The sequence below is a fragment of the Zalophus californianus genome, chromosome 9 (assembly GCF_009762305.2).
Source record: "Zalophus californianus isolate mZalCal1 chromosome 9, mZalCal1.pri.v2, whole genome shotgun sequence".
NCBI lineage: Eukaryota > Metazoa > Chordata > Mammalia > Carnivora > Otariidae > Zalophus > Zalophus californianus.
In genome coordinates, this window is record NC_045603.1 from 8,105,295 (window position 1) to 8,117,606 (window position 12,312).

The 12,312-nt window shown below is 36.3% G+C and overlaps 1 protein-coding gene across 2 annotated transcripts in view; it reads left to right on the top strand.

Annotated features, from left to right (window-relative positions):
- ST13 (ST13 Hsp70 interacting protein) overlaps positions 1–12,312 on the top strand; it is a 30,450-nt gene that overhangs the window by 2,263 nt on the left and 15,875 nt on the right. For both annotated transcript variants that reach the window (XM_027591962.2, XM_027591963.2), the window contains exons 2-5: positions 3,794–3,851; positions 6,326–6,401; positions 8,121–8,191; positions 12,109–12,175. In XM_027591962.2, the coding sequence (XP_027447763.1) occupies positions 3,794–3,851; positions 6,326–6,401; positions 8,121–8,191; positions 12,109–12,175 (272 nt within the window). The remainder of the gene's footprint in view (positions 1–3,793; positions 3,852–6,325; positions 6,402–8,120; positions 8,192–12,108; positions 12,176–12,312) is intronic.

Here is a 12,312-nt window from a genome sequence, read left to right on the forward strand (position 1 = left end):
CAGAGGGAGAGGGAGAAGCAGACTCCTGGTGGAGCAGGGAGCCCGATGCGGGGCTCGATCCCAAGACCCTGAGATCATGACCTGAGCTGAAGGCAGACGCTTAACCGACTGAGCCACCCAGGCACCCCTCATGTCAGCCTTCTTAAGTGCAGGATTATAGGAGATTGGGCTGAATGTGGAGACTTGTGGGTCCAGGAATATTCCCAGGCCTAATCCTACCGTAAGGGCTCCTCAAGTTGAAAGCATATCAGAGTTCTTCTCTGTTCATACTAGATTAATCGTAGGTGTCCAGTCTTAGACATCGAAGAACAGTTTATTTAATCTGTTTGCGTATTTGTGAGAATTTTTACCATTTTTTATAGTTTAAAATTTTATTTGGTGTTAAGAATTTATTTAACAACCTTTTAAATTGGACAGAGAGAAATAAAGAATTTTTTTTTTTGGCTCAATGAGGATCCAAGGAGACAATGATCTTTTCAACAAATACGTTTTGGGGTATTTTTGTTTTTCTTTAGGAAGAAGCATTTTTTGACACTATTACTTCATTTTATGGTAATTTTAAGATCAAAGGCTGTATGTTTGTGTTATAATCTCCAGCACAGTGCATGGCACATGGCTTTTCAGTAAACATTTTAAATGAAGTGAACAGGATGCACTAATATTCTCAATGAATTCAGAACATAGCACCCAGTTTTTTGTACAGGTGCTTAATAACTATTGCTCAAAGCAATTTGAGCAATTAAGAGAATTACGAATGGGGTCTTGGAGTTTCCATACGAGGAAGGTCTCTGCACTAGCCCTACTTGGCAACATAAAAGCCTATACTGACAAAGTCCAGTTTGCAGTGTTGGGCATGGAATTAGCGTGTTTTAAATCTTGGAAGCATTAAATTAAATTTTTGTACTTACAAATTGGTGTTAACCTTCCAGTAGTGAACTAGAATTTGGAAAGTGAGAAACTAAATGTAGCTTATGAATAACCTTCTTGTGTTCCTTCCCTCCCTGTTTTAAAATTTTAAAAAAATTTCGAAACTTGTAGGAAAATTGCAAGTACAGTACATTTTTCCTGAAATGATTTCCAATGTTGTGGCCTCAGCGCCATTGTGTATTTCCTACAAGGACAGTCTCTTCAACCACCAAATTCAGGAGACTAAGAATGATGCATTAATGCTATCTAGTTCTCAGAATTATATATTACACTTTATTGTGGAGACTTCTAATCTCTATTTTAAAGAATTCTTTGATCTTTCCTTGACTTTCATGACCTTGGCAGTTTTGCATATTACAGGCCAGTTATTTTGGATAATTTCCCTCAATATGGGTTTGTCTTATCTTTCATAAGGATTAGATTTAGTTTAATACATTTATTTTTAAAGATTTACTTACTTTAGTGAGAGAGCGAGAGCATGAGCTCGTGCGAGCAAGTGGGGTGAGGGGTAGAGGGAGAGGGAAAGAGAATCTCAAGCAGACTCCAAGCTCAGCGGAGAGCCGGGGGTTTGATCCTACAACCCCGAGATCACGACCTGAGCTGAAACACCGGATGCTTAACCGACTAAGCCCCCCAGGCACCCCTAGCATAATACATTTCTTGGTAAGAGTGTCCCTTCCCAAAGTTTTAACATAAGTTAGACTGTTAGGGCTGTGTCCTGAAAGTTGCATTTTGAAACTTAGGGAAAACACAGCTTAAGAAGCCCCGTGTTTTCATTAAAATTTAACTGCAAAGAACTATTGTTTGATTACTCCTTTTTTTTTTTTTTAAAGATTTTATTTATTTCACAGAGAGAGACAGCGAGAGAGGGAACACAAGCAGGGGGAGTGGGAGAGGGAGAAGCAGGCTTCCTGTCGAGCAGGGAGCCCAATGTGGGGCTCGATCCCAGGACCCTGGGATCATGACCTGAGCTGAAGGCAGACATTTAATGACTGAGCCACCCAGGCACCCCGATTACTCTTTTTCTTTAAGATTTTATTTATTTATTTGACAGAGACACAGCGAGAGAGGGAACACAAGCAGGCTTCCTGCTGAGCTGGGAGCCCGATGTGGGGCTTGATCCCAGAACCCTGGGATCATGATCTGAGCCGAAGACAGATGCTTGAGGACTAAGCCACCCAGGCGCCCCTATTGTTTGATTACTCTTTTGAAAAGTGGTTTTTCTGTAGATCAGAATTTTAAAGAATTTTGTTTATATGCCTGTTTCTTATCAAATCATTTTACTTTGCTGAATTACAAACTAAGAAAAAAATTTTTTTTCACGTGGGAACCATTTTTCTTTATTAAGGGTACTGAATAAGTAAAGATTTTTTTGTAACTGTCACATTAAACTGAATGGGGAAAGTGTGCACATTTTTCTTCATTGGTGCTTAACAAATTCCACACTTTGTCTATTATTGCATTTGTTGTTTTCGATTTATAGTTTTGCTTCACGCTGGCTTCATTTTGTAAGTGAAAAGGCAAGCCACGGGGTGGGGGAAGATCTTTGCAACACATAAAACTGACAGAAGGCTTGTATGCAGAGTATACAAAGAATACTTACAGATAAGTATGACAGATAATCTAACAGAAAGCTGGACAAGAGTTGAACTTTACACAAAAGGCTGTTCAGAGGGCCAATAAATAAATGAGAAGGAACTAAACTACCCTGAGATACTACTATACATCTACCAAAATGGCTAAGTATTTAAAAGATGGACAATAGCTAAATGTTGGCCGAGGTGTGGACCAACTGGATTTTTAAAAAAATTACTGGAATTCTTATGCACCGCTGATACAAGCGTAAATTGGTAAAAGGACTTTGAAGAACCAAATCCATTTCCCATTTTGAAACCAGTATCCATTTAAATCCAACATACACATGCCTTGTGTCCAGAAATTCCATCTACCTGAAAGGAATGTAAACATGGATATAACTTTAGTTACAAAGAATCAATACCTAAGGGTGTTTTGAAGTAGATTTCTTTGTTTTCCAAGTGAATATATTCCTCTTTTTTACATAAAAGTTAATGCCTTTTTTTTTCTTTTTCTTTTTTTAAAGCAAATTTTAGTTAAGTCCTTGTGACTTCCAGTTTTCACTATTGTGGAGGAGTGCCCTTAATCCATTGAACATTTTAGTCACTGGACTGCTGCTGCATGGGGCCCACATACTGCAGAGTCTGGCCCAAATGGAGCATATAGCACTAATTCTTCATAGTCTTTTTTCCTCCTTGTTTTTAAGTTATTTGTTTCTCATTCATGGTATTGCCATGGAATGTTTGAGAAAGGACTTACAAGGCCAAGGGGAAGTATTAATGGGTAGATTGTAGAAGGGATAAGGAGAAAATATATATTGTGAGGGGCATATGAAATATAAGCAGAAAGAGTCTTTGGAGGTCCTAGTCAGAGGAAACAAACATTTTGAATTATTATACTATGACTTCATAAACTGATTAATTTAAGTGAGTGCTTACTAAAGTTGAGGTTTTGGATTCAGTATACCTACTGAATTCTAACTTGTACAGATGATTTTGTTATTGCATGTTTTTCTGCCTCTTCCTTTGGGAATGGGCACAGAGAAGCTACATAATTAATGTTTATTAGGCTTATTGAGGCAAGGAAAGGATTAGATTTTCATTAACCAGTAAAAAAAAATTTTAAGCTGAAAAAAACTTAATACTGAAGCATTCAAATTAATTGAGTTTACTCGTAAAGGTTTGAGAAAGTAACCATTTAAATGTCTTGTTTTTCCAGTGTAAGTAAATGTTGCTTTGCTCAATGAATTTTAATTTTCTAAACAAATATCTTTTTTCTCATCTTCCTCAAGCATGGGGGGTAAAATACCACCTGCCACTCATAAAACTAAATCAGAAGACAATATCAAGGTAAGTTACGAATTTCTGTATGTTTAGTGTTAAAGTACTATAAGGTTTTTAAAGTGCTGCTCTCAAATTGCCACTCCTGATTTCCTCAGGATCACTTGGAAATAAGATCTTTGTAAAAGTTCTATTTGGACATAGAGTATCTGGAATCTGATTTAACACTGAGAATTTGAGGTTGAATGTTCACTGTGTTTGAGAACAAAAGCTTATGTGTGTACATGCATGACCTGTGGGTGGTAAGCTCTGTGACTGTGTGCCTTATGTAGTCTTCATCATCGTTGCATCTTTAGCACCTAGCACAGGGTTTTATGCGTTGTAGGTACTTGATGAAAATTTGCAAAGTAAATGAAAAATAGTCCAAATCAGTAATTTTTGTTTCTCTACCATATCACCTGAGGGTTATTTCTGAGTATGAGTCAGCATATTTGCCAAAAAAAGATGCCGAAAGATTAGGAGGAGCTTACCAGTAGCTGAAGTTTAGAGATGGGGGTGGGTATACCCTTAAGAATGCTTCCTTCAAGAGAAGATCAGGGTGGAGGGAACAAAAAAGACTTTGGGTGGTTCGCGAGAAAGAAAGCAGAAAAGAGCCCACTACACTCCTTTAAAGTGGGCAGGAGGGGTGCCTGGGTGGCTCAGTCATTAAGCATCTGCCTTCGGCTCAGGTCATGATCCCAGGGTCCTGGGATCGAGCCCCACATCGGGTTCCCTGCTCGGTGGGAAGCCTGCTTCTCCCTCTCCCACTCTCCCTGCTTGTGTTCCCTCTCTCACTGTGTCTGTCTCTGTCAAATAAATAAATAAAATCTTTTAAAAAAATAAAGTGGGCAGGAAACCAGCCCTAACAATGGACAGAGGAGGGGGTTAATGCCAAGCCAAGCTTCGTAGCTCTCCAAGCACCCATTTTAATTTCATTTTTATTTCCGATCCTCCAAAAACCCTTCCCATTCTTTTTTCTTTCCTCTTTTTTTCTTTCTTCCTTTCCTTCTTCCCTTCCTCCCTTCTTTGCTCCCTTCCTTCAAAAAAATGCTTCCTTCAGAATTCTTACTTCTCCTATTTTGTGTTTTCATGTCTAAAATATTTTTCCCCAAGTTTACTTTCTCCCTTCCTTTCTTGTTTTAGAGAGAGAGAACACGAGGGGTTGGGGAACAGAGAGAGAGAGAGAGAGAGAGAGAGCGCGAGAGAGAATCTTAAGCAGACTCCGAGCTGAGCATGGAGCCCTACACAGGGCTGAATCTCCCAACCCTACAATCATGACCTGAGCCGAAATCAAGAGTCACACTGAGCCAACCAGGCGCCTCTCCCTAAGTTTTCTGGTTAGCAGTCTTAAATTGATAAGAAAATTTACTGTTTTATTTCTTAGAACCTTAAACAAGGTTTATCTATCTGGATATAAAATCAGAAGTTCTATCTTTGAACAAGTGAAGTGAGAGAAGTTAAAAGCCCCAAAAGTAGTTATTTTAGAGGAGTCATTCGTAGAGTTACTGGTTCCTGATAGGATACTTTGATAGGGTACCTAGATAGGATATTTTGCTATATGCTAAATATGTATGAAGACAAAATTATATTTAATCTATGTCCCTGCTAAAATATTTTTGTAAGAAAACATTCTGATTTGGAAGTACATGCTAAAGCATCTGACACCTTGCACATGGTAGGGTCTCAACATATATTTTTGTAATGAGGTAGGGTTTTGAACCTAATTTTTAAGAATTACAAAAAGTAGCAACCTAAATCACTGGTTGTATAATATATACTAATATAGTTAAATGAATAGATGGGGGTGTGCCAATTGTGATATATTCTTTATGAAACAGAGCATTGTGAAATGGAAAGGTCAAAGTGCAGAATTGTCTTATCTATGCATTGAGAATATCTAATGGGATATACCAGAAACCACACTGGTTACTTACAGGATGGGAAGGAAATTTGGTTTTCATCATGTGTACCTTGAAATTCTTTGAATTCTCATCATTTGTGTATTATACTTCCATTGTTTCATATTTGAAATTCCAAACTCAAAACCCTTGAAAATGCAAAGATTTTTTAGTGTATTTGTTTGGCAGTAAAGCATAATCTGAACAGATGTGAGGCTATTTATAGTTTGTATCCCACTTACGAATGCTCAGACTTTATTTTGCAGAAATAGTAATGTGTTGATTATGGGGAGTTGTGGATCACAGTGCCTGTTCAGGGTGCAACATATGTATGGGTTATGTATTTGTATTAGGTTCCTACAATCCAGCATTTTTTAAATTCTAAAACTTGTTTAAAAGGTTTGGAGGAGGGATTTTACCTATTCTTTCTTTAAAAAGAGAAATGAAAACAAAACTAAAACAAGTTTACCAAAACAGTGTAAGAAAGGGTATATTAACAACTGAAATACAATGTATGTGAACAGTTTATATATGTTTTTATAAATTAGTATATATTTTGGGCGTGTTACCGAATACTGAAAGCATTGTTTGCCTTCCCTTTGCTAGGAAGAAAAAACAGATAGTAAGAAGGCGGAGGAAAACATAAAGACAGACGAACCATCAAGTGAGGAAAGTGATCTAGGTGAGGAGATGGTGTAGTTAGTTTGTATTTGATAATCTCATGATGAGATCCTGTGCTGATTTTTACTAAATTGACTAAATGAAGGCTAATAGAAATGTAATGTAGCTGAGCTACATATGAAACTTAAAATTTTCTGGTAGCCACACTTAAAAAAAATAAACAGATGAAATTAACTCAATATATCTAAACTATCTAAAATACATTTCATCGTGTAATCAATATGGAAAAATTATTAGTGAGATCTTTTCCTTTTTTTCATACTAAGTCTTCAAAATCCAGAATATATTTTATACTTACAGCAAATTTCAGTGCAGATGTTAGATGTTATATTTTTGTGGAAATATTTGCCGTATATTCAGACTTAATGAAATTTGTAGTTGGGTAACATACCCAAGTTGTAAATATTTGTAAAAGTGTTCCAATAACTGAATCAAGTACCAGAAAATTATTCTATTACTACTTGGATCCGCATTGATAAAACTTGTTCATTTTAGAAGAAATGATATGCCATGAGTTTTGTTTTTTTGTTCGGGAGTTTTTTTAGGCTGCAAACTGACAAAAATCTTTTCCTAAATTTGTAAGTCCTTTGAGACTATATATATCCCAGTTATTAAATGGGCAATCTCAAATGGAATTTTTCAAATTTTGAATCAGTTGATCTTTGATACTGTTAGAAAGGACTTCTTGTTTGTGGGCTTAATTGATGATCTTTCACTTTTTGTAAAATACCTTTTTCAGTCTTACTATTTTCCAACAATTTCCATAATTATGATAATGTCTTACCATCTCTTCATCCAAAAGTATTTTCTTTTTTGTATATGAATTAAGCTGTTTTATAGTTAGACAAAGGTACAGATTCAGTTCTTAGTAAAATGAAAATTTTTTTGTTCGACAATTCGAATTTCAGGTAGCTAATTACAGTTTCATTCTTTTTTTTTTTTTAAGTTTATTTCTTTAATCTCCATACCCAATGTGGGTCTTGAACTCACAACCCTGAGATCAAGGTCACATGCTCTTCTGACTGAGCCAGCCAGCTGCCCCTCAGTTTCATTCTTTTTTGACTGTCAGCAGTAAACATTAAATTCACTCTATTTGCTAAAAATGTCTCTTAATATTATCTATTATTTTGAAAAGTTTTTTTTATATTGAACAGTTACTATGTTTTCCTTTACTGTAGCAAATTACAGTTGTCTGTCATGAAATTTATGACCTATATCTCTTTCTAGTTTCTTTCTTTGCTGTTTTGGTTATAGTGCTCGCTTTTGATTTAGAGTCTGCATCAGCATTGTGCTTTATCTTAAAATTTATCTGTAAAAAAAAATTACGATTTACATCATCACTATAACTTGTGCTATCTGCATAAAATATTTTTGAAAACATTACATTGATGTGTAGAATAAAATATTTGAATCATTTTGCTGACACTGACTAAATCAGTGGTGTCTCTGTGTAATACTAGAAACTGCACTTGCCAACATTCCCACTACAAAACAGTGATAAATATCCTAGATGATGCAACCGTTAAAATGAAATGTAATCTTAACAAAACAATAAAGTAGTATTTAATGGGGAAATATTTTACAGTGCATCATTTCATCATAAAATACTTAGGTTATCAGTTGGAGTGGCCATAGTTCATTCAGTTTTTGCGTCTTATGCAACTAGTGGCTGCTGTATGGGACAGCCCAGGCCTTATGGTAGTTTTCTTAATTTTGGCAGAAATTGACAATGAAGGTGTGATTGAACCAGATACTGATGCCCCTCAGGAAATGGGAGATGAAAATGTAGAGGTAAGTTCAGTGGCTTATTTTCTGCTTGTTGTAAGGAATGTGAAGGTCCCACCTATTGCAATGATTTTATGACATAATTCTGCCAGGAAAAGAACATACTAAATCTTTCTCTGACTTAAGGTATTTAGGAAAGCAACTTTATTTTACTACTTAAAATATTTGTGAGAATTCCCGTTATTTTTAATCATACTCTAATTGTTACTTTCTGTTTACTTTTTCAATTTGCATCTGTTTTGACTACTCTTTAGACTACAGAGTTCACTTAACATTTAAATATTTAGAAATGAAATTGCTTATTAATGGGATATCTAATATCCCATTGTTTTCCAAAATGGTTTTGTCACATTGGGTATAGTTTTACCCTTAAGGTAGTGAGAATTGGTTCTTGGGAGAGGGCTTGCAAAAAAACTTATATATTACAGTGGTTAGTGGTCTTCCAAAGGTTTATAATGTATATGCAATGTATCTGTGTGGTATTAAAATGGAATGGGGGAGTATTAAAAAATGTCTCAAATGGCTCTTTGGGGGTTGATAATGAACAAAGGCTTGATAAACACTGAAATAGTGTAGTAGTGGTTTAGAAGTTTGGTCCATGTCCTCACCAACACTTGATACTATCATATTTCATGTTTGCCAGGCTTATTGTGTGAAATGGTACGCCCTTCTGGCTTTTAATTTGTGTTTTTCCAATTTCTAATAAAGTTGAGCATATTCTGATGTTTATTGGTCCTTCACAGGTATTTGTGAAGTCCTATTGTGACTTTTCCCATTTTTCTTCTGGGTCATCTTTTTTCTTACTTAGCTAACCTTTTCACCTTTAATCTACTTGGCAGCACTATTAAAGAATTCCTTTCCTCACCAATGCCAAATTACACTGTTTCCATATATGTGTGGGTCAGTTCTGGTGTTGTGTTCTCCTTGTCTAATTTTTTTCCATGTGCTTATAACACATTGTCTTAATTGGCTTTATATTAAGTCTTGTTTTCTGGTAGGGGGACCCCCAACAATTTAGGAGTGTTTTGGCTGCTTTGTTGGCCTTTCTTTTTCCATATAAATTTTAGAATATTATCAATTCCCTCCGCCCCCAGTTAGAAGTGCATTAATATAAAATCAAGTTAGGGAGAGGATATGGCTCACTGTTGAGATTAACTACCCATGAATATATATATCTGCCTAATTTTTAGGTCTTTTCTGATGTTTTTAGATAATTTATTAGCATTTTCTCCATAAAGGTCATGTGTATCTTTAAGAACAAATATAGGTACTTTTTGTCACTGTTTGTGAAAGGAATTTTTAAAAATTATGTATTGATGATGCTGTATCACTTTGACTTGTCTAGGTTTATAACACTGTATTTGTGCTACTTGGGATATATTGGGCATTTTAAATTCTAGGGTTAACTTTCTTTAGCTCTGGAACATTTTTGTCTAGTATCTTTCAAATATTTCCTCTTCCCCATTCTCTCTACTGTCATTCTGGAGACCTAGTTGGATATGTATTAGATTTTTTTCACTATTAAATTCCTTTTCTTTCTTTTTATTTTTTTTTTAAGATTTTATTTATTTAATTGACAGAGAGCGAGAGAGGGAACACAAGCAGGGGGAGTGGGAGAGGGAGAAGCAGGCTCCCCGCAGAGCAGGGAGCCAATGCGGGGCTCGATCCCAGGATTCTGGGATCATGACCTGAGTGGAAGGCAGACGCTTAACTGAGCCACCCAGGCGCCCCTTAAATTCTGTTTCTTTGTTACTGCCGAATTATGTATGCTTTCAGTCATTTGGCTGTTAATGTTTGAATTTGAATGCTTATGTTTTTCATCTTTATGTCTTGCTTTGATTCATTTTAAAGTATACTTGGTTATTTATAAGTCCCTTTTTCCTTACTCATTTTCAGAACTTGCCTTTATTCTCTTAAACACGTTATAAACTTTGTCGAACTCTTCCTAGTTTTATTCTTTTATTTTTTCTGACTTGCTCATTGAGGGAGGTACCTTGTTTACTTGTGGATGGTTTGTGTGTGTGTGTGTGTGTGTGTGTGTGTTGGAATTTTGACCATGAGTTCTTTGATACTTAACCTGGAAAAGTTTTTAAGGCCTGAGTAGAAGGTGTATTCCTCCAAAGAGGAAAGTGTTTGCTTCCATCGAGACTCTTGAGTTGGAGCTACCAAGTCAAGGACCACTTTAAATTCTCAGCATGTTTTTTTGTTGTTGTTGTTTGTGTAACTATACAAGTAATGGGAATTCCACTGGAAAACCTGGCTTATCATTATGAGTTTACAGGGGAATTTTTTTTTTCTTCTTGCTACTTGGCTATGCTTTTCTTTGTGACAGGTTTATTTTTGGTTTGCTATTATGCTTGCAGGTATAGGCATTGGGGATTCCAGATTTATTGGAGGGTGTCGATTAGACAATATGCATTCTCTTCTAGACTTTTTTCATGTGTCCTGCAGTACATTTGAAAACAATTGCAAGGTTACCAGGTTTGACACCTGCTGAAAGGGTGAAAGCAGATGGAGCATTCGGCTCCCATACTGGATTTCAGGTCTTCTTTTAATCTTGTTCTTTGAGGTTTTCTACATTCTTAGGTCAAAGATGGCTTTTACACTTAGGGCATCATGTGTAACATATTGCCACAAACTGAAGTCTCCCCCCCCCCCCCCCCCCCCCAATTTGGCTTTGTTAGGATGTCTTACTATCTGGTAAAGTGTGTCTTTGTTGTTTTCTTCTTTTTCTTTTCAAAGGATTTTAAAATTTTTGTTGGAATTACTTCAAATTTATTGAGTAACTTGGGGTTAGGTTGAAGTATTCAAAAAAACCTTTCCATGAACATAGTATGCATCTTGTGTTCTTTCGTAGAATTTTACTTTTTTCCCCCTTTGAAAGTCTTTTTTTTTTTTTTTAAGATTTTCTTTATTTGACAGAGACAGCAAGAAAGGGAACACAAGCAGGGGGAGTGGGTGAGAGAGAAGCAGGCTTCCCACTGAGCAGGGAGCCCGACGAGGGGCTTGATCCCAGAACCCTGGGATCATGACCGCAGCCGAAGGCAGATGCTTAACAACTGAGCCACTCAGGCAACCCCCCCCCAAAGTCCTACATGTTCTTAGAATGGCATCTTGTTCTGTCCTATTTTGTAACTGATTTTTGCTGATGTGGAGGAACTCTGGTTTTTTATGTTGTTTCTGTGTTTCTGAGGACTATTGAATTGTTTTGGTAGCTCTAATAGCTTGTCATGTCTTTGAGTTTTCGAGGTAAACTTGAAGACAGCTTGGTATTTCCTTTCAATTCTTAAACGTGTCAAATCATTTTCTTAATGAATTAGCCAGCACCAGTAATATTTTACACGGTGGTTGGTGATAGAGTAGATCTTTTTGCCTTTTGTTAAAGAAACTCTTAACTTTCCATTTAGGTGGGATGTTTGCTGTAAGTTTTTGTTACTAATGATCTTTGTACTGTCAGCATCTTGTACGGTGTTCTGTACAGTATAGGTACTCCGTAGTATGTTTGTTGGAACAAAAGAATGAGACATTTCACTTAAAATTTAAGTCTAACAGGAACTAGCTTTAGTTACATCTTTACGAGGAGATTGAGTTTTAGTATTTGTGAAAAACTAGAAAGGAGTTGGTGGGACAGGAGCAGGAACATCCTGCTAAGGTTGGTTGGGATGGAGGGAAGCAAAGGTCATGTCTAAAGTAAAGGGTAGGGAGTGAAATTTATTGTTTATATTGTTTATATGAAAGATTAAAGCTCATCCTGTGTAATTTCTTACTAATCACTTACCATAGTTACCTTCTTGGTCCCTGGAGACTAGAGAAGAATGAATGAAAATGGGGGTTGTGTCTACCCCATCCCTAAGAAAGCCCGAGCTGCTTCCTTCTCTTTGCTTTCTCTGTTACTTCTAAGTTGACCTACAATTTCCCCCTAGATAACCGAGGAAATGATGGATCAGGCAAATGATAAAAAAGTGGCTGCCATTGATGCCCTAAATGATGGTGAGTGATTTTTTTTTTCCCTCTTTGCTATATTTCTATGGTAGTCTGAATATTCTCTTTTTCTCTGCAGCAACTGTTAAATAGTGGGAAAGTGGAAGGGAACTTAAATTTATTAAGTATCTTATACTGGAGAAGAA